Source organism: Camelus bactrianus, chromosome 5 (genome assembly GCF_048773025.1).
Source record: "Camelus bactrianus isolate YW-2024 breed Bactrian camel chromosome 5, ASM4877302v1, whole genome shotgun sequence".
In the NCBI taxonomy this organism is placed as follows: Eukaryota; Metazoa; Chordata; class Mammalia; order Artiodactyla; family Camelidae; genus Camelus; species Camelus bactrianus.
Genome location: NC_133543.1, coordinates 104,658,566 through 104,683,857, shown reverse-complemented (window position 1 = coordinate 104,683,857; position 25,292 = coordinate 104,658,566). Strand labels below are relative to the sequence as shown.

General features: G+C 63.7%; 2 protein-coding genes across 7 annotated transcripts; one reads left to right on the top strand and one right to left on the bottom strand.

Moving 5' to 3' along the window:
* The first annotated feature begins 400 nt into the window (after positions 1-400).
* MAB21L4 (mab-21 like 4) lies at positions 401-9,687 on the top strand. Of its 3 annotated transcripts, none has more exons than XM_074364711.1 (5): positions 401-1,540; positions 5,231-5,343; positions 7,175-7,276; positions 8,099-8,455; positions 8,675-9,209. In XM_074364711.1, the coding sequence occupies exons 1-5, from the start codon at positions 1,057-1,059 to the stop codon at positions 9,062-9,064; spliced, it is 1,446 nt and encodes a 481-aa protein (XP_074220812.1). In that variant the 5' UTR covers positions 401-1,056; the 3' UTR covers positions 9,065-9,209. The 3 variants fall into 3 exon arrangements, with proteins under 3 accessions (XP_074220812.1, XP_045367450.1, XP_010946405.1); XM_045511494.2 differs by having other exon boundaries at positions 445-1,540; positions 5,231-5,456; positions 7,123-7,276; XM_010948103.3 differs by lacking the exon at positions 8,675-9,209 and adding an exon at positions 9,216-9,687 and having other exon boundaries at positions 657-1,540; positions 5,231-5,456; positions 7,123-7,276.
* A 2,723-nt stretch (positions 9,688-12,410) lies between these two features.
* AGXT (alanine--glyoxylate aminotransferase) lies at positions 12,411-24,832 on the bottom strand. 4 transcript variants are annotated; one of them, XR_012507250.1, is made up of 14 exons: positions 24,456-24,832; positions 24,168-24,360; positions 22,765-22,829; positions 22,005-22,105; positions 20,727-20,797; positions 19,143-19,227; positions 18,601-18,696; positions 17,614-17,683; positions 16,242-16,337; positions 15,527-15,655; positions 15,158-15,291; positions 14,603-14,640; positions 13,158-14,332; positions 12,411-12,854 (listed from the first exon to the last, which is right to left on the bottom strand). XR_012507250.1 is itself a non-coding variant. In XM_074364728.1 (12 exons), the coding sequence occupies exons 1-11, from the start codon at positions 24,684-24,686 to the stop codon at positions 15,184-15,186; spliced, it is 1,245 nt and encodes a 414-aa protein (XP_074220829.1). In that variant the 5' UTR covers positions 24,687-24,831; the 3' UTR covers positions 12,411-12,854; positions 15,158-15,183. The 4 variants fall into 4 exon arrangements, 1 of the variants encoding a protein (XP_074220829.1); XR_012507251.1 differs by lacking the exon at positions 14,603-14,640 and having other exon boundaries at positions 13,158-13,593; positions 13,810-14,332; XR_012507249.1 differs by lacking the exon at positions 14,603-14,640.
* Positions 24,833-25,292: the final 460 nt, after the last annotated feature.

Here is a 25,292-nt window from a genome sequence, read left to right as displayed (position 1 = left end):
CCTGGCTGGGCGCTGTCTCCACGTTCACTGTTTGCAGCCACTCCAGTGGCAGAGCACGGATGCACGGTCAGCCTGGTGGGGCCAGCCTGGCCGGGCCAAAGGTTGGAGGGGTGGCTTCCCCTTGCTGGTTGGGACTTGCAGAGCCCTGAGCAGGGAGGCAGGCTGGCCTGGGCAGAGCGCCCGGGGCAGGAGCCGGAGGGGGCCAGCCGGGTGAGGCTTTCCAGCCTGGCCAGGTGAACCCAAGGGGACGTCCCTGGAACCAGGCTCGGTCCAGCTCTAGGTCCAGGTGGTGATGGCTCCTCTCAGGCAGAAAAGCAGGCAGGGTGGGAGGCTGGCAGCCCAAGAGCCTGAGGGCCCAAGGCTGGGGGCCTGGGGCTGGACGCAAGCCCTGCAGGGGGAAGAGGCAACTTTCACACCTGGACCTCAGAAGGACCACGTTTGAGGCTCCCTGCTCTGAGAGGGGGACGTCCAGGTTGCTATGGAAACACAGCCCGGAGCCCTGGCCCTCAGGGAGGCTGCTGGGAGGTGCTGGGTCACCCTGGGGCAGCCCTGGCTCTGCCCCACCTTTCTCAGCTGAGCAGCGGGAATGCCACACGTCCCCCCTCGTTCTGGGGGAGGCCCCATGTCACAGAGGCATGCTGCGGCTGCTGCTACTGCGGGTGGGCAGGCGAGCACCAGGCGCAGGACAGCAGAAGGAGTGGGCCCAGGAGGGGCGAGTCCCGGCCTGGGTGGGCCCTGGGCCTAAGGCATGGAGTCGGTGTGACTGAGGGAGGAGCCCCGTGAGGCCTCCCCGGTGGTAACCAGGCCCCGCCTCCCTGCCCAGCGCTCCTGTGACATCCTTAGTTGTTGGTGACTGACTCACCCTCACCTCAGAAGCCTGGGCCAAGGGCAGCTATTTAACCCGCTGCGCCCCGGCCGCCCGCCCGCCAGTCGCGCTGTGCACGCCGTGGGGAGCTGGGGCTCCAGCTGCAGACCTGCTCCTCTCTTGCACCTGCAGACCTGCTCCTCTCCTGGGCGGGTGCCTCCTTCCAGCCCATCGGCAGAGCCGGCCCAGCCATGGCCGTGCAGGTGCCCCTGTGGCACCACTATCTGCAGGCCATCCGCTCGCGGGCGGCACCCCGGGCGCAGGACTTCCAGCGTGCAGAGAACGTGCTGCTCACGGTGCTGGAGCAGGTGCGCAGCCTGGACCCCCGCTTCCTCGTGGACTACTCCCAGGACCTGGAGGCCTTCCAGTTTGCCCTGCGCTCCTCAGAGGACCCGCTGGATGTGGAGGTGCCCCTGCAGGTGGACGCCGAGGCCCTCCTGGTCGAGGAGGTGGGGGCCGCTGCGGCAGGGGATGGTCCGGCATGCTACCGTCTGGGCGTCCCTGGGGCAGGGGCCGGCCTGGAGCGGTGGATGACGGATGACGTCTTCAGCGCCTCCTCAGAGGGCAGGGCCAAGTGCTGTGGCCACATCGTGCCCAGCAAGGTCCTGCATGTCCTCAGGGACCTTCTGGTGGCAGCCATCGTGCACTGCAAGCACCACAGCCTCATCACACCAGGTAGCGGACCGGGTCACTCTGTGCACGCGTCTGTGTGCACATGTGTGATGGCAGTGTGTGTGTACAGACGTGTGGTTGCTCGCTGTGCACGTGTGCACATGTGTGCCAGTGCAGGGTCATGAATGCAGGTATACGTACACGTGTGCTTGCGTGTGAACACGTGTGTGGGGGGTGTGTGCATGTGTGCACAGATCTGTTTCAGTTCATGGCTCGGGTGCTAATTGGTGTCTTGGGCCCTGGGCAGGCTCTTTGCTCAGGTGCTTTCAAGTGAGCCAGGGGTCTGGCCTCCGTCTCTCCTCTGGGTGCCTTGCCGATGTGCTCTGCTGGCTGGTGAGCCCTGGGGTGGGCAGAGCTCCTGGCAGACCCAGAAGTTGTGAGTTTCTTTCCAGCAGGGGCTGCCTGGACCATGAAGGTGCTGGAAGGACTGGCCAACCTGGAAGGACAGTGGGGACCCTGGGCAATGAAGCCCGTCCTCCTGAGGGTCAGGGCAAAGATGTGGGTGGTCCTGGCCGAGGATGGGCCCTGCTTCCCTTGGGAGGGGATGGGCGTGTGGCAGTGGTGGCTGCCACCTGGTATTCGTCTGGCCCTCATGTCCGCTGTGAGGTCAGCAAGTGGAGGTGGTCAGCCCACCTGAGGGACAGTGACCTGCCCTGGGCTGCCCAGCATGTGAAGCTCAGGTCTGGTCTCACATCTGGGCTTGGGCCCGCCTGGTGGCTTGGGGACCTCAGCTACCTGGGCCCACAGGACCAAGCTCTCCACCTGAGTGCTTCCTGTGGATTCTGGGGAGGCCGGGCTTCTGTCCGCAGGCTGATGTGAGGGATTCGGAAGGGGCTTGGTCTCCTGGGCAGAAGTCTTCTCTCACCCTAGAAAGGTGGCTGCCAACGCCAGTCCCTCTCCAGACCTGGCTGGTGACCTGGGGCAGGTGGCCACCCTCTCAAGATAAAAGCACCCTTACAGGTCGGCTGGACCCTGTCATTGAGCGCTGCTAGAGCCCAGCCCCGCGACACCGTGTCCGGTCATCTTCTGAACCTTTTAATTACGGCAGGTGGCTTGGCAGGGTTGTTCTGTCTCCTTCCGTCCCACCTGGCCCTGCCCCCTGCGGGCCCTGTGCCCCACCTGGAGACAGACCCGCCAGTTGGGGTGAGCTCGAGGCTCTGCCCAGCCCTGGTCTGAGCTGCCAGGCCCCTATTTCCCCAGCCACTTGGGTCCCCCAGGGCCCCAGGGGCCAGGCATCCTGCTGGGGACGCCGCTGAGGAGGCTGGGAGCCACACCCAGGGCCGACCTCTGCAGGCAGGGAAATTCCAGGCATTGTTTCCTGACACATTCCTTAAAAGGGACGCAGCAGCCCCAGGTGACAGGGTCAGGCTGCCCCCACCCTGGGAACCGGTGAGACCGGGCGGGGGCTGAGGTGGGGAGCGGCTGGGAGGGTGACAGGTGTGGCTGGCTGCCTTCCAAGCCACCTTTTGGTGAACAAAACGTGTGACCAACAGTAGATAAGGACACGAAAACACCCGTGGCGGCTTTACCTGACAGGTGCCTCAGACACTGAATGGGGGGGTGGGGATCACTGAGCCCCCTCCTCCCTTTAATCGATGGGGGGACTGAAGCCCAAGTGGCAGGGCTGGGGCCTGCTCTGGGCTGGTTCCCAGGAGGTGCAGGAGACTGCTGGGGAGGGGTCTGCGTCCCAGGTGCCATCTCCTTCCCACAGGACTCCCAGGGCGGTGGGCGGCCCAGGGCGGGCTGTGCAGGCTTTCGGAAGGTGGGGACCTGGCTCTCACGCTCACCAGCTGCAGGAACCTTTCTCCACGGCACATGCTGGGGACTCCCTTTGCAACACGAGGACACGAGGACAAGCTGTTTGAGCCCCTGCTGGTTGGCCTCCCGACCTCTGACCCAGGCACCCTCTCTGGGAGCGCTGGGAAGGGCAGGGGAGACTGTGCCATGCATGGGGTGGTGTTAGTCAGTAGGGCGTCCCTCCTGCTCCCCTGGGAGATGCCTGCTCAGCTCCCCTCTTCTTTACGTGCTGTTCATTTGTTCTGGAGGAAAGGACTGGGCCCTTTGGGGTCTGGGTTAGGGCAGGGCGGGGGGCCAGAGGCATTTCAGCTGGAACAGGCAGTCCGTGGTGTGCAGGAGGAGACAGGGTCTCGTGCAAGGACTGGGGTGGCCTGTGGGATCCAGGGCCTCCTCCTGGACGCTGGGCAAACCAAGCCCGCGTCTCCCGACTGTGGCCTTTGGGGCCTCTGTGTGTTCAGCCCTGGGGCCCAGCCCTGCCCTTCCCCTCAGCAGCCCTTCCTACGAGGTGAGCCACAGGCAAAGTCTGAGATGGGGGCTCCTGTGCACAGACCTCACTGAGGGGCTCTCAGGGAGGCCTCCAGGGAGAAGGAGGGGCCTGGGCGGAGCAACGGGCCTGATCAGGGGAAGCCTGGCCCCGCCCAAGCCTCCTGCGTGCTGGGGTGCAGGAGCCCACAGAGGCCGGCCCCCGGCCCCCAGGGGCCGCTCACTGGCTACGGCTGCTGGGAGGCGGGTCCCCTGGGTAAGGTGGCCCAGCAGCAAAGCTCGTCCTCTGCAGACCCGCCAGCATGGGAGGTGGGGGGGTAGGCAGGAAAGGGGTGCTGGGCAGTAAGAGCGCCCACCCTGAGGCATTTCCTGAGGACTGACGGGGGCGCCGGGCACAGCCTCAAAATCCAGCCACTTAGAGGCGCGTTGGAGGCCTTCCTCCAGGCGACAGCTTCTGGATCTTAGAGCCGCCCAGGGCCTCAGGGCACTGGAGGAAGGGCCTTCAGGAAAGACCGGCCCCTCCCATGTGGGACCTCCCCCATCACTGGGTCAGGCAGGTGGGGGCCCTCAGATGCAGCCGTGGGGTGGCCCCTGCCCTGGGCGGAGCTGGTCCTCTGAGCCATGCGCTCCTGGCCCAGCCCAGGTGCTGGCCCGATCCTGCCAGAGGCAGCCGTGGGGAGGGGGAGCCTGGGCTGAGGGGGACCACGGGCACCGGGATGGAGCCGCGGGCAGGCTCAGGAAGGCCTGGGGCGGCTCCACCAGCAGGCTCAGGCCTCCAGGGGGGTGGGGGCGAGGGAGACAGACCATGAGGCTGCTTCTAACCTGGGCACTGGTAGGAAGACCTCAGTGCCGATGCTGCGAAGTCGCTAAGCTGAGCAGCACTCTCACGGCGTCAGACAGTCAGTGTGCGTGGCCTCGTAACAAATACTACAGACCGTGGGGCTTAAACCACAGAACCTATTTCCACAAAGTTCTGGAGGCCGGAAGCCCGAGGTCAAGGAGTCTGAGGGTTGGTTTGCCCTGAGGACTCCGGGCTTACAGCAGCTGCCCTCTCACCGTGCCCGCGCGGCCTCTTCTCTGTGTGCAGAGCCCTGCTGTCTCTCTTGCCGGGACAATCTCACTGGAGTAGGCCCACCCTAATGGTCTCATTGTACCGAATCACCTCTTAAAAGGCCTCATCTCCAGACACAATCACAGCCTGAGGTGCTGGGGGTTAGGGCTTCCACCCGTGAATTCTGGGGAACACAGTTCGGCTCGTAACAGCCACACAGGTGTGTGTGGGCTCCGCTGGGCCCAGGCCTGGGCTGGGGCTGGGGCTGGGGCAGAGAGGGTTGCAGGGGGAGGGAGGCCGAGGGGGCAGGAGGGTGGCGGAGTGCTCTGGCGGAGGCTGGCATGACCGGCGGGTTGTTGCAGGTTCTCTGAACGCGGACAGTCTGAGGGAAGAGCAGCTTCACCTGTCCCTGCTGGTGTCCGGCGGCTGGAGAACGATCCGCTTCAATGTCATGCCCGTGGTGCGGACAAGGCTCAGGGTGCCAGCCCTGGAGGGGGCCCAGCTGGTGCCTGGGTTCCCCGAGGGCAGCCTGAAAAGGATCACTGGCCAGGAGGTGGCCCTGGTGCCGGCCAGTGCCGAGCACTGGAGGTAGGACGCACCTGCTGGGTCTGTGGGGTCTTGGGAACCTGGCGGGAAGGGACCGCCACGCCCTGCTCCCCTCACTCCAGGCAGGAAGCCCTGCGGGGTCCCCCAGCCTCTGCCTGGGGCATCTGTACAACACTGATGTCACTGGGGTCTCAGGAAATTTGGAATCTGACTAGAGTGCCCGCTACCCTGCTGCCAGCTTTGTCCCTCTTGGAGCTTCGGGGAGGGTGGAGCTGTGCCCTCAGGACCCAGGGGGCTGAGCTGTCAGGCTGTGAGGAGGGACGCAGAAGTGCAGACCAGACCCTTTGTCCCTCAGCCCAGCGCCTTCATTTTAGGAGGGAAAGCAACAAAGAGTTCACGTGACTCACCCAGGGTCACGAGGGTTCCTGGGGCAGCTGGGAGGGGTCCCCAGGGAGGACGGTCAGAATCTAAGGAGGGGGGTCATCAGGGGCTTTGCTGGCATCTTCCATCTGGACTGCCCTTCCCAGATGCCTGTCCCCCTCCCGTGAGTCCCCACAGGTGGTGTTTAGCCCCGACCCCTGCCCTGCTCGCCCCGGGTCCCTGGTTTCTGCCCCAGTAGCCTGCGCTTGGTAAGGGCAGTCTGCCCCTGCAGGGAAGGAGGGCCCCCGAGTCAGCGTGTGTGAGCAGAGGCTGTGCCCCACTGGAGTCCTCAAACTCGGGGCTGGGGACTGAGGTCCATGCAGCTCTGATGCTGCTTAGCCAGCACCTGATGTGCAAGGTCGCTGCGATGGGGCACTTCGGGGGCGGAGCACCGCTGAAGTAGCAGGGGTTGATCTTACAGTTGACTCAATTCTTGGAAGTGGAGGACATTCGTCCTGCCCTTCTGTGGCCTCCTGCCCCCCGGGAGCTCCCCGGGAGCCCCAGCAGGGAGCCGTGAGCCTGCCGGCCCCCAGGGTCCCCACTTCAGCCACCTCTGCATAAAGCAGGGGCTGCGTCCAGGCTGACGAAGGGCCACTGCCCACAAAGGAGAGACGGGCTGAGCGGAGCGGAGTCATGTTTTCAGAAGTAAATGGGAAAATGGCCTTTCCAGCACCCCATCCACCACAGACTCCTGAGGACTGTCCAATACTGAGGCTCCACAGAGAGTGGGGCCCACAGGACACTGTCCTCAGTGTCCACCCTTCCGTCCATTCAACAAGCTCCTCTGGTGTGTGACGCCCCGTGCTGTGGGCGCTGCTGGAGGGGCAGATTCTGAGTGTGTGGCTGCCTGGTGGAGGCTGGGCTTCCCAAAGGGGTGTGGAGTGAAGGGTCACCCCAGCCAGGCTGGGTGGCTCCACCCATGTCCCTGCCCAGGGACCAGGAGCCACTGCTTAACCCCAGGAGGGTCAGAGTGGAGTCTTCCTGTCCACACAGAGGACCTGGGGCACCCTGCGTCCCTCTGTGGTCTGGGGCCTGGGCATCTGCATGGAAAGCGGACGTTCCACACTTGACAGCCCACAAGGGCAGTTCCTGAAAAGCATACGGGGAGAGCTGAGTGCAAGGGGCGAGCACCCGTGGTGGCCTGGGCTGTCCAGGGGGGCTCAGAAGCTTCTGATCCTACAGAGGCCACAGAGGCTGGGGTGGGGGGATGTCCTTTCTGGGCATAAGCTGGGGACGCAGGTGCCCGTGGACGCCTGGCTCAATGTGGTGTGTCTGTCTGGGCTCCCAGGGTCTCCACTGACTACCTGCTCACCAGGCTGCTTGGTGTGCTGGGCTCCCTCCAGGGCCACCGCCTGGACAGCCTCTCCATCCTGGACCGAGTCAACCACGAGAGCTGGCGGGATGGCGGCCAGGGCCCAGGCCTGACCTTCGGCCACCTGAAGGTACACCCTGTGGCTCGAGGGCGCCAAGGGCTTGATCCAACCCACCCCGCGTGGCAGTGAAGGGGAGGCAGCTGGGGCTGCGGGGTCTGGGGTCTCCTCCTGGAATGAGCCATGGGTGAGGAACGGCGGTGGGGGTTAGGGAGGTGGCCGACCTGGGGCCAAGATGGCTCTGCAGTGAGTCCTGTGGCCCACTCACTGTCCCTCTCAGCCTCTAGCCTCACCCTTGAGGGGCACTAGCTTCTGAGAGGGTCCCTTAGGGTCTCATGCACTGTGGCCCCCGAGCCCACAGTGAATGAGGAGGCTGGTGGAAAGAGAGGATGCATCAAGGCAACTGTGTGACAGGAGAGGGGCCCTAGTATGGGGGGCTCAGGGGGAGGAGAAGGTGCCTGGGGGCCAGGTAAGTCCATTCTTGTGGCTTCGGATATATCATGTGCCCAGGCATCCTGGGCACACAGACGAGGGCTAGGATATGCCACGGGGTAGGGCTCTTTGTGTAGGGCTGCAGGGTATGTGTAGGAGTTCAGTGGAGGGTGGGTCACGTGGGAAAAGCCCAGCGGATGAGTGCGAGCCTCAGAGTGCCCTGAGAGGAGGCTGGGGTGGGGCACTGGGAGAAGAGACGCTCCAGGATGATGGCGGCAGGCAGGGCAGGGCTGGGACTCAGGGCAGGCCTGAAGGATGGGGAGAGGTGCCGGTGAGTCAGGGTACAGGGCAGAGTAGGGACGGCTTTGATGAGGGTGGTGGGCTGCAGACGGCCAGGTATGAGGGGGGTGCCAGGCCACACCCCACACTCCGGGGGGCCTGACCCCGTGGTCCGGCCTGCAGACAGTGCTGCTGTGGGCCTCGGTGCTCTTCCCGACGCCCGAGGACTGGGCAGAGCTGCAGGGCGCCGTGTACCGGCTGCTGGTGGTGTTGCTCTGCGGCCTGGCCACCAGGACGCTGCCCCACTTCCTCCACCCCGAGCGGAACCTACTGCAGGACGCCAGCCTGGACCTCAGCACCCTCTACCAGCGCGTGGAGCGCTTCGCCAGCCAGCCCGAGGCCTCCCTGCGCATCCACGTCACCCACCTGGGCCGCAGCGCCCCGCCGCGCATCGGCAGCGGGGTCAGGGCACTCCTGCAGCTGCCTGCCAGCGACCCCACCTACTGGGCCACCGCCTACTTTGACGTCCTGCTGGACAAGGTGGGCGCAGCAGCAGAGGGTGGCTGGGGAGGGAGCCCTGGTCCACTCTTCCCGGTCAGGACCTGAGGAAGGGGGGTCGGGTCAGTCCTCTGGACAGCGAGAGTGTCTGTCAGAGAAGACGTGATGCCTGGGGGTCAGATGAGCCGGGAGGAGAGGAGCCAAGGGCCAGTCTCTGGGAACCAGGGCAGCATGTCTTAGCCTGCCCCCATAACCCACCAGAACCACTCTCGAAGAATGCCCAGAGCCCCACCGGCCCACCCTCGGGCTCCGCTCCTTGTGAAGGTGGGTGGCTGTCCTGGGCCTCGTGCAGTTTCCTGCTGCAGCCCTGGATGCAGGAGTCCCACGGCCGTGCCCAATGGGCCTTTGACCGCTGTCCGCCGGCTGCCCCTCCCTGTACCCTGCCAGGCCCCGCCCCTTCCACCCCACAGAGCCCCTCCAGCTCCTGTCCCCGAGGGCCAGCTCCCACCCTCACCCCGAGGGCCAGCACAGGCTCCTTCCAGGACACAAGGGCCAGGGGTGGCGGCGGCTGGAGAGGTGATGCATGCTTGGTCCCAGCAAGCTCCCGGCGGGGCTTCCTCTGCGTTGGGGCCATCCAGGCGAGGGCCCTAGTGGAGAGGGCCCTGGCAGGTCCACCTGCAGGCGAAGACCCCGAGGTGGGAGGCCCGGTGGTCAGGGTCGGCGTGATGTCCCACACTGTGCTGGGGCCCTGTGACGGCCCCTGGGTGTCCCTGTGACCCCTCTGCCCCCGCCCTGCCCCCAGTTCCAGGTCTTCAACATCCAGGATAGGGACCGGATCTCGGCCATGCAGAGTGTCTTCCGCCAGACCAAGACTCTGGGCGCCGGGGAGTGCTGAGCCGGGCGCCTGTCCCACCGCCCACCCCCACCTGGCTGCACTGCCCCAGGGGGCCCCTGAACACCTGGGGGAGGGACCGGGCTTCACCTGCGTGGGTAGGGGGTGGTGGAGGGACCACCCGCGCCTGGCCAGGGTCAGCCCCTGGGGGTCTGAGAAAGCAGGGCAGTGGGTCTCCAGAGGCCCTGGGATGAAGGTGCCATGCCTTTCGTGTGACCCGCTGTGTGCCGCGGGCTGATGCATCCCTTGTGGCATCGTCAAGACTGAGAACCGCGTGTGCAGTGAGACCGGAGCTTGTCCCCACCTGCACCGTGTGCTGCCCCGCGTGGTGAACTCCCTGTATCTGATCTTGAATAAATCAGTGTTCTGCACCTACACAGTGGAGACGACACTTACTGCCTTTATTTTTAGCAAGTTTTTATTTTTATTTATTTTAATTTTTATCTTATGTTTAACACCTTTATTGTGGTATGACTCCTACTGCCTTAAAAAAAATTTTTTTTAATAGAGGGACTGGGGCTTGACGCCAGGACCTCGTGCATATTAAGCAGTGCCCTCCCACTGGGTACGCCCTTGCTGGCACAGACCACTTTTTGTATGTCGACATGGACAGTATCTCCTCTGGAAACAAGAGAGTAGAAGCAGCTTGTGTGCAGACAGTTGTGTGTGCCATTTCAACCCTCCTCCGTTCTCCACGAGTGGCTCCCCGCTCCCCGCATCCTCACCTTCTGGTTCATGGGGGAAAGTGAGACGGCAGAGGGGACTGCCACAGCCCCACTGCCAGCGGCACTGGTGCTGTCGTGGTCCAAGCACCCTCCTGTGCATGGGGGCGCTCCTCCTGGTACCTGGTGCCCCCCACTGCCCCTTCTCCCTGCCCTGTTTCCCCACCTCCACTCTCATCAGCTCGCCCTGCGGGGCTGGTCACCCTCGGTGTTTCCCAGCCAGCAGGCTATTTCTACTCTTCACTCTCTCTGCCTCTTAGTGATACTGCTCCGCAGCTCTGAGCCCCGGGGCCACAGCCTGCGGTCCTGAGAAGGGGGCAGATGAATTCAACAGTGGAACGAACGGACCGCAGAGGTAGACCTGCACCTGTGGTCAACTGACAAAAGAGCCAAGTCAATCAGATGGGAGGAAGTTCTGCTGAACAAACACTGGAGCCGGGTGCGGGTGTGCATAGAAACGAACCTTGACCCCTATCCACTCCACGCACAAAATCAAGGAGGATGGTAAACCTCACTATAAAAGCTGACACCATGTAGTTTCTAGAAGAACACATGGGAAGGTATCTTGAGGACCTCAGAGTCGGCAAGGGCTTCCCAGGGAAGGTAAAACAGCACAGACTAGGCCAGAAACTCAGGAGCAAGCAGGAATTCAGAGGCGCTATTTCAGGTCGTCTGGCCCTCTGGGCTGCCACGCGGACCGCAGCTGCCATGCGACCGTGTCTGGGCCATCCCATTAGTGCGCCTCTGCTGGTGGCCGTGCACACGTAACTGAGGAAGAGACATCTTTGAAAAGCTGTGCGAGCACTTTGGTGGGGTCAGCTCCTAGGTCCAGCGCTGCTGGGGAAGGTGCACTCATGGCCCTTTGATGCATCCTGCACCCTGCTCTCCCAGAGAGGAGTGTCTGTTCGCTCTTACCCCAGGGGATCTGCTGGGGCCTCTGCCTCCTCACGTTGTCACCAGGGCTGGTTGTCACCTGACTGAAGACCCGCCAGTGTGATGGGGACCAGTGCGGCCTCCACAGTGCGTCTACCTGCCTGTGTCCTCACCTGAGACGAGGAGCATCTCCAGCACACGCTGGCCGCCTGCACTGCCCCTCGCTGGCACTGCCCGTGCGCTCTGTTTCTGCCTAGAACACCGGGGTTGGGACCACAGCGATGTGGAGCCTGTCTCCAACCTCGGGTCATGAGGGCTGCTTTTCCAGGTTGTGGTTCGTCTTTCCAGCTGTTCTTCTGGGCTTTTGCTTGTTTTGTTGATTTGTTTGGTTGTTTTGCCGCAGGAGGTGCTAAGCATCTCCCTTCTGTCTTCTGGCGGTGGTGTCACTGGGGAACAGCAGTGTCTACCCCGAGATTATGCACAGAGTTACTAAAAGGGCTTCACTTCGCACATAGCATCTTTAATCCACCTGGATTTCCCTTTCAAACAACAAAAATGCTGTTTCAAGTAAAAACAATATATGGGCTTACAATATATGCGCAGACACCAAAAGCCCCCTTTTGTAGGGTTTCATTGATGGGGAACATCCAGGAGAGGTGAAGACACCCAGAGAGAGAGGACTCGAGGTTGTCAGGGGCTGGGGGAGGGAGGAGGGGAGTGCGTGCTCTGGGTCCAGGGCTTTCCTCTGAGGAATGCAACAGCCTGAAGCCAGACAGCAGTGCTGTTCGCGTGTGGGAGCCCGTGATCGGGGTAACAAAGTGTGACAGACCCCAGCCGCTTGTCACCTTTAGGAGGAACAAACGTGCTTTGCTAGAGGCGCCGCTGCATCCGCACACCTATCTCCTTGCCGTAAAAAGCGGAGACAGCGCCTTGCTTGCATAGTTGAGGTTCCAGCTTAAGGCTGCTTCCAGTGGCAAAGCCACGGTGTGTCCCTTGCTATAAACGCAGGACACGGCTTGCTTGAAGCACGAGTCCATGGTTCAGGGTTTACTCGGCTTGTTGCTAAGTGACGACCCACGCCCTCAGCTGTAAACGCTGGGCGTGCTTCCTGCCTTTAGGTAGTCTAACCCCCAAGACGAGGAGCTGGCGGGCTGGTGGTCCGTTTTGTAGTCAGCTTCTTATGTCTGAAGAGTTTTCCTTGTTCCCCTCCCTCCATGACTTCCCTGAGGGTAAATTAAGCCTTTGTACCCACTGTGGATTTTATGATCTCTACCTGATCCTGCTTTTCCGTAAGCTCCTGCATTCCATGACACAACTGTGATATTTTCTTTGTGCACAATAAACATGGGAGTGTTTGAGAGGCTCAGGGGGTTGGTCCACGACTCCCTCTCGCTCTCCTGACTTTCCACAGAGTCTCGAGTAATTCATTCTGTCGCGGTGGGACTTCTGCCAGACGGAACCCACAGTCACGCAGCATTGTGAATGCATCTAATGCTCCTGAAGTGCACGATTTAAAAAGGAAAAAGTATAAATTTTATTACTGCAAACTTAAAACATAAAAATAGCGGATCCTGTAAATGACATGAAAGAAAAAAAGGAAATTACAGAAAAACCCAACCAAAACGACACCAGGGGACGGAAGTAAGTTTGGGTGGCGGAGCGGATTGATGGTGGGAAATCGGAGAAGACGGTCCTGGTGGGTGCAGAGGGGGCTCAGCCTGAGGCGTGGTGATGCCTGAACTGGCTCTGCGTTGCCTCGAGGTGCAGGTGCGCGTGCGGCAGGAGCTGCAGGAGTGAGGGCAGGACGAACTGGACCCGGTCCTGGTTCTCCTGCAGGCGCAGGCACAGCTCCTCCTCGCCAGGGTGGTGTTTCCGCCTCTCTCTCTGGCTTCCTACTGGATCGGGATCTTCCTTTTTTGGGTCTTCCCCTGCCCTGCCTCCTGTGGATGTATATCTGTTAGAAGCAGAGAGCGCTGTAAGTCTCGTGGAAGTGCTAATGCTGTCAGAGGGGAACAGTTTACCACGTGCCTCCCTTTCCATGTGCCTTTTCAAGGACAGAAATCTTCCCAGAGCTTTCCAGACAAGTCCCACCCAGAACCGCCCACAGGATGTGTTCTGTGACTGCATTCCACAGACGGGTGGTCTCAGGCCCGTCTCTGCTCTGGTCCCCAACAGCACCTCGGGGACTCCTTCCTGTGTGGCCCAGCCCTCGCCCCTCCCTCACCTACACACATGCACCCAGCCCTGCCCTTCTCACCCTTGGGCTCTGCCACAGTGGGCCCCATGTCCTCCAGATGACTCACGGGGAGGTGGGCATGGTGCTCCAGGTCGGAGCCGGGTGTGCTGAGCTGCCCGTCAGCCCCGGGCAGGACCCCGGGGAGTGGGCTGGGTGGTGTCTGGGCAGGACGCCTGCCCCGTTCATCTCTGGGCCGTGGTCCTGGGGACCCTTCCGTGTCCACACTCACCCAGAGCCTGTGCTGGCCCTCAGCAGTGTGGCACAGCAGCCCCTCACTTGGGGAGGTGGATTGGGTGTCCCCGTCCACCAGCTCCTCTCTGATCTGTGGTGTGGGGCTTTGCAATGACAGTGACCAGCAGCCAGCCTGGCCTGGAGGTCTCAGAGCCCTCCCCGGCCAGTATCACCACTGCTTCTGCCCACTCGACCCTCTGCTGCCAGATCAGGCTCAGACAGTCACCTGGGAGGGAAGGGACCCCCAGAGGGCTTGGGCTCCACCTCCGGCAGCAGGGCCCTGCCCCGGATCTCCACATCCCAGCCAGCCAGCTTGGATCCGGGTTGTGGGCATGACCTGCCCGCCAGGCCTCTGACCCCTCCTCAGCCTGCTCTTGCTTGAGGCAGACCTCCCCACATGACCACCCCACCTCCACCACCCAGGAAGGGGACGTAGAGCTACCTGGCTGGGATCCGAGTGGTGGCCTGGCCTGGGCGGGCCTGCCCTGGGCCTCCCTGTGTTACTTTTGGGTCCCTCTGGGTGAACGGCCAAAGGTGTCTGGGGCGAGACCTGACCCAGTGTCTGCAGCGTCGGCAGAGGCCCTCCCTACAGGCTTTCCTGAGGCTGTGGCCTCGGGATATTGGGACACAACAGAACATGTTTGTTTGGGTGTCTCCACCCAAGTGAGCTGGGTAGGGGGCTTCTCTAGAGAGTGGGTGCCCAGTGGCCTAGGTTCCAGGTTCTCTCCCCAGCGCCCACACCTGGGTCTCTGCCAGCGGGGCAGCCAGTTCAACGCCCCCTTCCCCAGCACACACAGTCACCAGCCTACGTGGGGTGTGGGGTCCTTCTCGGCAAGCGGGAGACCCTGCCCCGCCTTCCTCCCAGAGGTTCTTAGGATCCGTGTGGACCGGGAAATGTGGACATGGCTGTGACTGGCTGAAGTCTACTGTGTCCAGAGGAGGTCAGGGGCTGGCCTGGTGTGAACCTTTTGAGAAAGAAGAGACTGAGGAAGTCTGGCTCAGGCAGAAACCCCAACGAGGGGCTGGAGTTAAGGGGCAGAGCGTCAGAGGGAGCCACGCTGAGGAGGGGGAGGGCGCTGGGGCTTGGGGGCCGCCCTCAGGCACACTTGAGGGCCCAGCGGCCTCGGGGCTGAGGCCCTCCCAGATGTGCACGCCTGCACTGGCCTGGGTGCCTGCGGTGTGTCCCTCCCTCCTGGGGCTCAGTCTTGGCTGTGTGCTTGTGGGCATGTTGGTACCTGGTCCATGTGGGCCATGGGGGTTCCACGGAGGTGGTCTGTAAGGACGTGTTTTGCATGTTCAAGGTCTGGGGCCAGAGTGTGCAGTGACAGGGCCCCCAGCCCAGCTGACATAGCCACACACCCCACACTCCATCCCTGGGGGGCCCTGGTGAGGATCTACCCCCCAGGGCCCCCAGCTCCAGTGCACTCAGGGAGCAGCAGTGCCTCCCCGCCAGACCCTTGCTCGGTGCCCCCACCACACAAGCAGCGAGGGCAGGCGAGCAGCTGGTTCTTTACGGACCGTTCGCAGAAGGCCAGGGACCTGTGGGGACTGCCGCTCGCTGGGGGGTGCTGAGGAGTCTGAGGCCAAATGGCCCACATCTGGGATGTTCCCCTTGGGATGAAAAGGGCCACCTGGGGCTGGGGCAGCTGCCTGGTCCTCCCCCTCCCACTGCCTTTCCTGGGTGGGGTCCGCAACTGTCCCACCCCAGGCTCACCCACATGCACGGTCTGAGGCAGCTGGGCCCCTCCCCTCCCCCCGCCGGGTGGGCGTAGGACCCTCCCCTCCCGTACCGGGTGGTTGTAGTGGGGTGGGCAGGTCACAGCTTGTTCCGGGGGCAGCGCTGCAGGGCCTCCTGCAGGGCCTCGGTCACTCGGTCCACGTTCTCTCGGGTGGCGTTGCAGCCCAGCAGCCCGATGCGCAGCACCTGGGGGACAGTCAGGGTGCAGACGCCGGCCTCCCTCTGGGCTCCCCCTGGCAGGGCCCGAGGTCGGACAGAGCCAGGTGGGGACCCTCGGGGGAAGAAGGGGCAGGAGGGGACACGCCACCTGGAACACTCCCTGTACAAGCCCTGGCGTCAGAGAAGGGTGTCCCCTCCTGGACCCCCCGGCCGTGCTGGGCTCTCATGACCACTGATCTCAGCCTGGGCCTGGTGCGCTCACCTTCCCTGCCGAGGGCCCCAGGCCACCGGTGATCTCGATGCTGAAATGGTCCATGACGTAGTGGACAATGTCCCTCCAGTCGTAGCCAGCGGGCACGGCCACAGCAGTGACAGTGGGCAGTCGGACGGCCTGCAGGACAGGCCGGGCTCAGCCCCTCATGATTGCTGAAAGTCAGCTCTACCTGCCCTGGCCCGGTGGGCCCTGGCTTCGGGCTCAGAGGGGCAGGCGGGGGAGGGGGCAGAGCCCAGCTCGGGAGGAAGGGCCCAAGGAGAGCCAGGCCCCCACTGTCCCAGCAGCCACGCCAGCAAATGGTGCTCAGAGCAGGGCCTGTAGCCTCCCAGGGACCCCCTCCCGGTGTCTGCTCCCCTGGGCCAGGCCGCATCCACTGAGACTTGGGGTGCCTGGCCCATTCAGCTGACTTTCTCACCCCCAACCCACTGCAGGCCGGTGCCAGGTCGGGGGTCTGGGGGCCGATGGACATCTTTCAGCTCCCAGATCACCCAGAGCTACTCCAGACAGGAGGCTTTGGGGAGACTGGGGGCACAGAATGAAGTGTCCTCAGATCCAGAGGCCAGGAATCCACGACCCTGGCCATGGCTGCCCCCAACCCAGGACCACAGGGCCCTCATACCCACCTAAAGAGGGCTGGGCAGGAGCCCTCCCTGCTCCCACCCCCACCCCTGCCCCCTGCCCCCAGGCCCTCTGCCCTCCTCACCGGATCCTTCACAAAGAACCGCAGGCCCAGCGCCCGCAGGCGCCTGTGCAGGTGCTCGGTGGCCTCCTGGTGCTGCCGCCAGCTGTTCTCCAGGCCCTGTGGGGGGAGAGGGCACCAGGGTGGGTGGGGGTGGGGTGGGGTCCCTCCTCAGCGGAGAGACCCATCCATGGTCGGGGCAGCACTGAACTGGGGAGGGGCTCCTCTCCTGGCCTGGACTTTGAGCCCCATGGGAGCCCCCTTGGGCCCCCAGGTCCAGGCCCTGCCTCTGCCCTGGGGCCGGGCCTGAGCTATCTCAGGGTGGTGGAAATAGTCTGGGAGGGGGGACACGGTGGGCCCAGCCAGTGCTTGGCTCCTCGTGGCCCCTGGAGCGGTGAGGGGAGGGCACCTAGCCAGATGTGGGAGCTGGCCAGGGGAACAGGAGGGGCTTCTGGGCCACACACTGCCTCCTGTCTTCCCAGCCCTCTGACCCCCATGATCTGTGTCCCTCTCTCCCCACACAACTCACACCCATGGCCCATCCTCATAGAGACCCCTGGGAGACTGCAGCTCCTAGTCTTCTCTCTCAGCCTCACATGCAGCCTGGTACTGTGGCTGCTCAGCCCATGGGACCCCCCGAGTCCAGGGCGGGGGCTGCATGTGCGCCCACTGAGGGCAGATGTGGCCGGAGCAGTGCCACACCTCACAGGGAGGCCGGCCACGGCCCAGGGTCTCTTCTGGCCTCTGGGCTGGTGTCTGGCACCCCCCAGGGGCCGTCCTGGGGCTGTTTCCTGGCCTGGACCACGCTTGGTCCCTTGTGTCCCAAGGTTGTGAACGTTGCTCTGAGCAAGGGCCCCACCTTGGTCGCAGTCACACCAGCCGTCCCCACTTGGCTCCTGCCCCAACCCTGGCAGCTGGTAGCGACTGCAGGGAGAGCCTGGCCAGCTGGAGGTGTTCTCGCTCCGCACCCCAGCCTCTGGCCCCGCTTCCTGGCCCTCTCTTCTTGGCCTCTCTCCTCAAGCCCCCTCTGCTCAGCTGGGCCCTCACTGAGGTCTTCGTGAAGAACCAAGGGGTCAGAAGATGGTCCACACCTGCCCCATCACTCCATCTGCCCCATCTGTCCTCCTGTGCCTCACCCTTAGCCCACAGACAATGCCCCTGTCGTCCCCCGACCTGCTGCCTGGAGCCCATCCCCTTCCCGGCCCGGAGCTCTTCTCCAGCAGTGCCCCCATCACCCCTTCCTTGTCTGCAGACCCCTCGGCCAACCAACCAGCAGTTACCCGTGTCTCAGAATCCCGCTCACCCCGCCCCCAGAACTGCCTGAGGGAGTCACGGGAAGGGGCCTCACAGCACCTGGCCCCAGCTCCACGCTGCTCTCGGCTGCTCCCCGCCTCACCTGCTCCGCGAGGAGGGCCAGGCTCTCTCTCAGGCTGTACAAGCTGATGATGGGGGTGGTGTGATGGTATCTGGAAGGCATGAGGGGCTTGGTCCAGCGTCACTGGGTGGGGGCCAGGGCAGTGGCTCGCTCCATCCCAGCCCCAGTGGGTCAGGCTCTCTGACAAGGGGCCAGCCCTGGTCCCAGGGGAGCGCTGTCCAGTTTGGGAGGTGCTGACTCAGAGTTGGAAGGGCTCCCACAAGGGGCACTGGCCAGGCCGCAGAGGGAGGCTGGCAGGACTAGAGACCAGGTGCTGGTCCCGACCCTCAGCCCCAGTGCCCCTGGTGTGTCCCCTGGGTAGGGCACAATTCCTGGTGTCCCTGTCCCCATGTGTGACATAAGGGACGTGGGTTATGGCCAGAGCCACCTCACAGAGTCTTCAGTTCACCCTCTCCTTTTGAGAGATGGGTAAACCGAGGCCCAGGAGTGGGAAGATGTGTCAGGCCAGGTCCAAAGTGCCTGAAGGTGGCTGGGACTTCTGGAAGGAGAGGGCCCATGGAAAGGGGGCTGTGGACCATGCCTGGGGGCCCGGGGAGGAATGAGGGGACCAGGGGCATTGATGGCTTGGACTGGGGAATCTTGGGGCTCCAGCTGGGGTGGGGGTCATGAAGGTGGGGCTCAGAACCCAGTGTGCAAATCTGATTAGAGGCTGGAGGCAGGGAGAGGACACCACCCCATGCCCCTCAGCCACCCTCGGCCTGGTCCCCATCCCTGCGCAGCCCCCTCATGCCTTAGTGTCCCCTTCTCACCCATCTGCCTTCATCCCCAGCCCTGCCCACCCCCAATCCACATCCCGTCCATGCCCCTCCCCTCCCTCCCCCTCCCAGCCCCTCCCCTCCCCCTCCCAGTCCCAGCCCCTCCCTCCCCCTCCCCTCCCCTCCTTCCCCTCCCCGCCCCTCTCCTCCCCCTCCCCTCCCAGCCCCACCCCTCCCCTTCCCCCTCCCTCACCTCCTGGGCTTGTCATCACACCCCCAGATGTTGGCCAGATACTTGATGTCCAGGTAGAAGGAGAAAGGCTTTGTCTTCCGGGTGTAGATCTTGTTTCTGGGGAGGAAGAAGGAAACTGATTGTCCTCCCCGAGCCCAGGGTACAGGCAGCAGGAGGCTGGCACTGCCCCCAGTCCTTGGCTTGAAGCCCTGGAGCTGTGACAATGCCAGGCCCTGCAGCCTGCACATGAGCCCCCGCTGCACGAGGAGCACCTTCCGGAGGCCAGCCTGCTCCAGTCACTGGTTCGCGCCCATGGCCCTCAGCCTGCCCCTCCACCCTTCTTCCTGGGGTCCCAGAGCTTCTGTGCACCTGTCCAGAGTGGGCACCTGTCTAGGGTGGACGCCTGTCCAGTGTGGGCGCCGTCCAAGGTGGGTGGGAACATTCCAGTGGCTCTCCGAGCCGGCCCCAGGAGCCCTTCCCTCTCTTGCTCTGTCCCTCCCTCCTCTGGGCCATCCAGCCTCGCTGCCCCTACAGCCCTGGGTTGGGGGCCTGGGCTCACTCACTTGGCCTTGTCACTGAAGGAGATGAGCGAGGTACCTGGTGGGGCATTCAGGACCTTCTGGGAGCCAGAGTACAAGACATCGATACCTGTAGAGGGAGGGGTGTGAGCTTAGGGGGCCCACCCCATGAGGGGAGGGGTCATCCGGGGGTCCTACCCAGCCCAGGCCCTGGGAGTCCAGCAGAAGCTTGGGGTAAGCTGGGGCCACCATGCGAGCAGTGTCTGGAGTGAGGAGACACCCCTGTGGGACTAAACCCTTAGCCGGTGGGGCCTGGCACTCCTGCAGGTGGACTGAGTTCACTGGAGGACACCGGTTAGTGTCTGCTCGATGCGGAAGCCCACCCGTCGGGTGTGAGGGGTGTGGTGAGTGAGTGCAGTGGCGGGGGAGGTAGAGGAGGACACAGTTTGTTCTTCTCACATCTTGAAGTGCTGTCCACTGACCTTCCCAGAAAATTTGAGGGGAATTTAAATTGCGGGCAGCAGTGGAGGGCGGGGTCAGGACAAAGGCAGGAAGGACCAGGGACCAGGGTTCAAATCTGAGTCCTGCATCGACTCCCTGATGGTGGGGCCCCGAGGGAGCTGCGTGTTCCCGGCACCGCCAGGCGGGCCGAGGACGCTCTTCCCGGCTCATCCCTAAAGCCTAAACCGGGACGCCTGGAGGTCTGCATGGAGGAAGAGGGGTGGACGCCCGGAGGTCTGCACAGAGGAAGGGCGTGGCTGGGGGGATTTAGCCAGTGATGGAAATGGAAGAGGAACACCAGGAGTGACGTGCGGGCAGTGAGCTGGGGTCTGCAGACCCAGCAGGACAAGTGGGGCTGGGGCGGGCAGTGAGGAGGCGAGGTGTCCCGAGCCCCCCTGGGGCCTCAGGCTGGAGCCTCCTAAGGCAGTGTTTCCCCCTACTGGGGGTCCAGCCCTGCCACCCTGCTCTGTGTCCCAGGGCCCTCTCAGCATCTGACCTTTCAGAACAGGGATTAGAGGGTCAGCCAGAAATCACCCCTCACGCCAGACCCCCTGAGCAGAGGGCTCTGCAGGGGAGGAAGTGGGCAGGCCAAGTGGGGGGGTCAGTGGACCCAGCACCACCCATGGTGGGTTCGGGTTTCCTCCAGGAGGAAATGCTGGGCACAGAAGGCATTCCCACACCGGCCTGCAGGCCACCCGGCAGCAGTGCTCTCTGCCTGTGACAGGCTGGGGGTGCAGGCAGCCGGGGAACCAGGGGCCCAGCTGGGACCAGAGGCATCCCTGTCCCCACACCTGATGGGCAGGGGCCCAGGCGCTGCTCCCACCCGCACCTGCCTGGGCTCTGAGCACCTCTCCAAAGGCTTCCCCTGGAGAAGGTGCCCCCTGAGTCCTGTCCCTCAGGTCCCGGCCTTAAGGCCCTGCAGAAACCCCATGTATCCATTAGTTCATGGAGCCTGTCCTGTCCCCTGTGAGGAGCTGCTGCCTCCCCCAGGTCTTGTGCAAATGAAGCCTCATCTGACATGTGGCTCAGGGTGGGCCTGCAGACGTGGGCACTCGAGACCTCCCATTGAGGCCTTCTGACCCTCAGAGCCCACTGTGTGGCTGGGCGGGGCGGGGGGCACACCCTTACCTTGCAGGTCCATGTAGATGGGGACCGCGCCCAGGGATGCCACAGCGTCCACCAAGAGCAGGCACCTGTGCCTGGGGGAGGGGCGGCAGGAGTGGGGTTCAGACCTCCCCACAAGGTGGGGCTTCTGGAGGGGCCGTAGGAGACTCTCAGACCACCAGGGCCAGCTCTGTGTCAGAACCAGGGTGAGGCACCGGGCAGGGCTGGGGTCACCACGGGGGCCTTGGGAAGAGTCAGGGCCCCAGCCTCCCTGGCCCAGGACGCCCACACACAGGTGAGCACGAGGGCCAGCCAGGCCGTCTGGGGTCCTGGGGGTGGCCTGGGGCTCTGAGAGCTCAGGTCCAGGGACCAGGGTGGCACAAGGCTGGGCCTCCCTTTGCCGAAAGCCCGCTGGCCAGGCGTCCGGAGCGTGGGGAGGACAGAGTCCAGAACCAGCCTGAGTTGAGAGCTCTGACCCCCCCAGCACGTCCACATTCTCTTAGAAAAGGTACAGAGAGTATCCCGTGCGGACCCCTGAGAGCCGCAGCCCAGACTACACGTGTGAGCTTGACTCGCTGCACAGACCCCAGGGGCAGGGCGTCCTGGCTGGGCTGTGCTGAGTGGCCCCCAGGTGGACAGCAGCCCTGCCAGGCTGATCCTGCCTGGCTGTGGAGTTCCTCTCCTTCCATCCTGAGGCCAGCTCTCTAGAGTGGGACTGCTGGTCACAGGAGGGGATCTCAGCCAAGTCCACCCCAGGCCCCAGGCACCTGGTGCAGGGGATGGAGAGGCTGGGAGAGGGCAGTGGAGGGCAGTGGAGGGCAGGAGGCTGCTTTGGGGCTCTGGGATCTCGAGGGGAGGTGGGGCAGGCCTGAGCAGACCCTGGTTTCAAAGCTGCAGGCTCAGCACCAAGTCCTTCCCAGCCATGCGGCCTGGAGGGCAATGGCCCTGTGGGGGCATCTAGACCCACTGTCAGATGGGAGGGGTCGACCTAGCTTCAGCCCAGGGCAAGGAGGATGCAAGAGGGCCTGCACCCCGACCTCATGACCCAGAGGCTGGGATGGGGATGGCAGGATGGGAGGTGAACCTCACCTGCTACCTCCTGGGCTGGAAGGACCTGCCAGCACCCCTACCCTACCCCTGGCCTGAATCTAAGCTGAGCTTGGCTCTGCCCCCAGCATCACCATCCTGGGACAGACTCACCTGCGGGGACAGGCTCACCTGAGGGACAGCTCACCTGTGGGACAGGCTCACCTTCAGGGACAGGCTCACCTGTGGGACAGGCTCACCTGAGGGACAGCTCACCTGTGGCAGAGCTCCCCATAGCCTTCGAGAGGCTGCAGCACGCCAGTGGACGACTCCCCCTGGGTCAGGAACAGCAGCGCCGGCTTGTGCCGGGCCAGGGCCTGAGGGGACAGGGGTGACCTTCTTGGGCAGAGCCATTGAGGGAGGGGCGTCCTCAGGTGGGCAGGCCCTCCCAGAAGGGCTTGTCCTTCTGAGGGACGGGCAGGGCCCACCCCCCAAAACACTCCCTCCCCGTGGCCGGCACAGTTCTGAGCAGCAGGACGGGGGTCCCCTCACCCCTCCCTCCTGCGTGTGTGCTTAGTGGGGCCGGGCCTCAGCTCCGAGAGAGGGGCTTGTCCCAGGAAGACAAGGACTTTCTTCCAGGGACTGAGCACGAGTGCCCCAGCTTCCCCACCACCCCGATCCTGTTGGGCCGTAGTGAGGTCAGCTGGATCCCCTGGGTCTGGGCTGGCTGGGACTGACCTCACCTGACTGGGAGGGGCTGGCACTCCGATATCAGGGCATGTCCTGTTCCCATTTCCCACCTCCCGCCCTCTGTCTTGCCCACAGGCCTGGGCTCCTGAATCAATTTCCCTGACGGGCAGGACCCTCCCCGCCGGGCAGGACCCTCCCCATCAGGCTTCCAACCTGCTCCCAAGTAGCTCCTCCCGTGGCCAGGCACCTGGCACTGGAAGAGCTGAGACCAGCCTCTGGCCCAGCCTCCCAGCCCTGAGCCCCGCCCAGCCGCCTGGCCCCTCCCCCAGCCAGAGTCCCCCTGTACCTCCTCCACCTCCTGCAGCGTGTAGTGGCCTCCAGGGTCCTTGATCATCAGGTGCACACGGGCTCCTGGGGGCAAGGGCAGAGGGAGTGGTGAGTGGTCCCTGGCACACGGGGCGGGAGCCAGTGTTGGGGTCAGTGGCCGTGCTGAGCAGGTGGGCCCCTGAAGGCCATCCCTGGTGCCCCCCAGCCTCTACACAGAGGAGGAAAGTGGGGTGCCCTCTGTGAACCCAGGCTTCCTGGGTGCTCTGGATGAGAGCGGGTCACTCAGATGCGCTGTTGCCTCCCCAGGCCCCTTGCCCAAGCCCAGCCAGGTCGGGGTGTTCCCGGTCCTTTGCAGCACTCCTCACACGGGAAATAAACAAGGGCTCATACTGGGCCCAGCTGACTGGGAATTCCCAGCAGAGGATGGCTTCAGAGGGGCCTCAGTGTTTGATGGGTGATTGGATGAAGGAGTGAACGGCTGAGGGGGGCCTGAGCAGGCTTTGCTGTCTTGGGGGCTGAGGCCCCAGGAAGGCAGCCCCGCTCCGGCTCCTCCTCTCTGGAACCCACGTGCCCCACACACAGAGGTCCTGGAGGCACACGTGAGGCGGGGAGGCCCCAGCCCCTCTCAGCCTTAGGGAGGGCCCAAGGCCGCGGGCGTGTGGGGTGGAAGCAAGAGAGGGGTTTGCCCCTGCCACGAGAGTGCTCAAGGTCCACCTGGGGTCCTGGCCTCTGCCCCAGACTGGTGCCCCTTGAAGACCAGAGTGTGGACTGAAGGGGCCCAGGTGAGGGTCGGGACCCCTTTGGGCTGTTGGCGTTTGTCCATTAACCAGGGTCGAGGGTGGCCAAGTGTGGAGCTGACCAGGCAGGAGCTCCGGGTCTTTCCAAACCCAGCATCAATCATTAAACCCAATGCACACCCCTGAGTTGGACTTTTGTCTCTCTCTTTAGAAAAATTTACTCGGGAAGTAGAAATCCTGTCCAGACCTCCGTATTTTGCAGCTCCAGAGATAGAGCTGTATGTGAGATTTTTGAGGGAGGTATTTTGGCTTCTGAAACCCTGTCCTGTGACAGAGCAGAAGTGACACCTGGGGACCTCAGGTGCTGCTGGGGACTCTCCAGGTTTATGCTGAGACCAGAGGAGTTCCTGCAGGGCCATCCCCCCATGTGCTCCAGAAACAGCTGTCCCCAGACTCTGAGAAGCGGTCGGGGGGCCCTTACGCACCCAGAGGCCCACTTGGAGGAGGCAGTAGGCTTGTGGGTGGTGGACGCATGAAGGGCCACAAAGAGGGGGACAAGTCTTGCCTGGGGAGGGGTGGAGGTTGGCCCCTGGGGAGGGGAGGCTCCAGGCTTCATGCTGGAGGAGCGAGGTCTTTGGTGAAGGATGGAGCTGGAGGCTGCACCCGCCCTCTGCCCGTCTCTTACCAATGCGCTCTCCGATGTCTGCAGCCCGCTGCCCCCAGACGCCGTTGACCCCAACCAGGAAGGGGTCCCCTGGCTCCAGGAGGTTGAACAGGGCTGCCTCCAGCGCACAGTGCCCCGAGCCACTGACGGCCAGCGTGAGGGGGCTCCTGGTCTGGAACACGTACTGGATGCCTTCCTTGATCTCGTCCATTATCTGGGGGTGGTGGGCACCCAGGTCAGAGCCTGCCCCTCCCCTCCACGGTAAGGAGGCAGCGCAGGGACTGACCACTGTGCCCCCCGGCGTCCTACCTGGAACATCTCCTTGTGCATGTGCCCCACCATCTGCAGCCCCCCAGCCGCCAGGACGCGGGGAGGGAGGTTGGAGGGTCCGGGCCCCAGCAGAAGCCGGCTGGGGATGGACAGGGGCTTGCGCAGGGCCTCTGGGGGAGCCACCAGCAGCCGGTGGGAGGCCATGGTCCGCACCCAACCTGCCACCCTGGGCCCCAGGGCCACACTGGCCGTGGTCAGTGCCCAGAGCATTTCCCAGCAGGCCCTGGGCCGGATGGCAGGCGGGGGCGGGCGGAGGGTGGTGTCCAGGAGCCGAGGCTTTGGCTGGATGGGCTGCCACCGCACCCGCTGCCTTTTGCTGTTTGTCGTTGTTCCCTGACCCGCTATCAATGCTTGTCCTGACTGTCCAGGCCTGGCAGGCAGCAGGGGTGTTGTACTGTCGGTGGGGGAGGAGGAGCCTTCAACGTCCAGTCGGTGAAAACCAGCGCTCGGTGAGCTGTCCTCTGCCCTCCAGCCCCCTCCCGCCGCCTCCTCCCGGCTCTCCGCTGTCCCGGGCGGATGCCCAGCTCAGTACATCCTGCTGGGCTCAGGGGCCCCAGAGTTTTCCTTATAGGACCAGAGAGCGAACATTTCAGGCTCGGCTGGCCTTACAGGCTGTGTTGAAGTCACTCAACCCTGCTGTGGTGCTGGAAGAGCAGTTATAGTGGTGTGGCTGAGTGCCAATAAAACTTTATTTGCAGGACAAGCATCGGACCAGATTTGGCCCAGGGGCCGTAGTCTGCAGACGCAGGCTTGGCCGATGGAGACTCAGTTTAGAAAATACAGGTGCCCCGTGTGTATAAACACACGGGCACACAC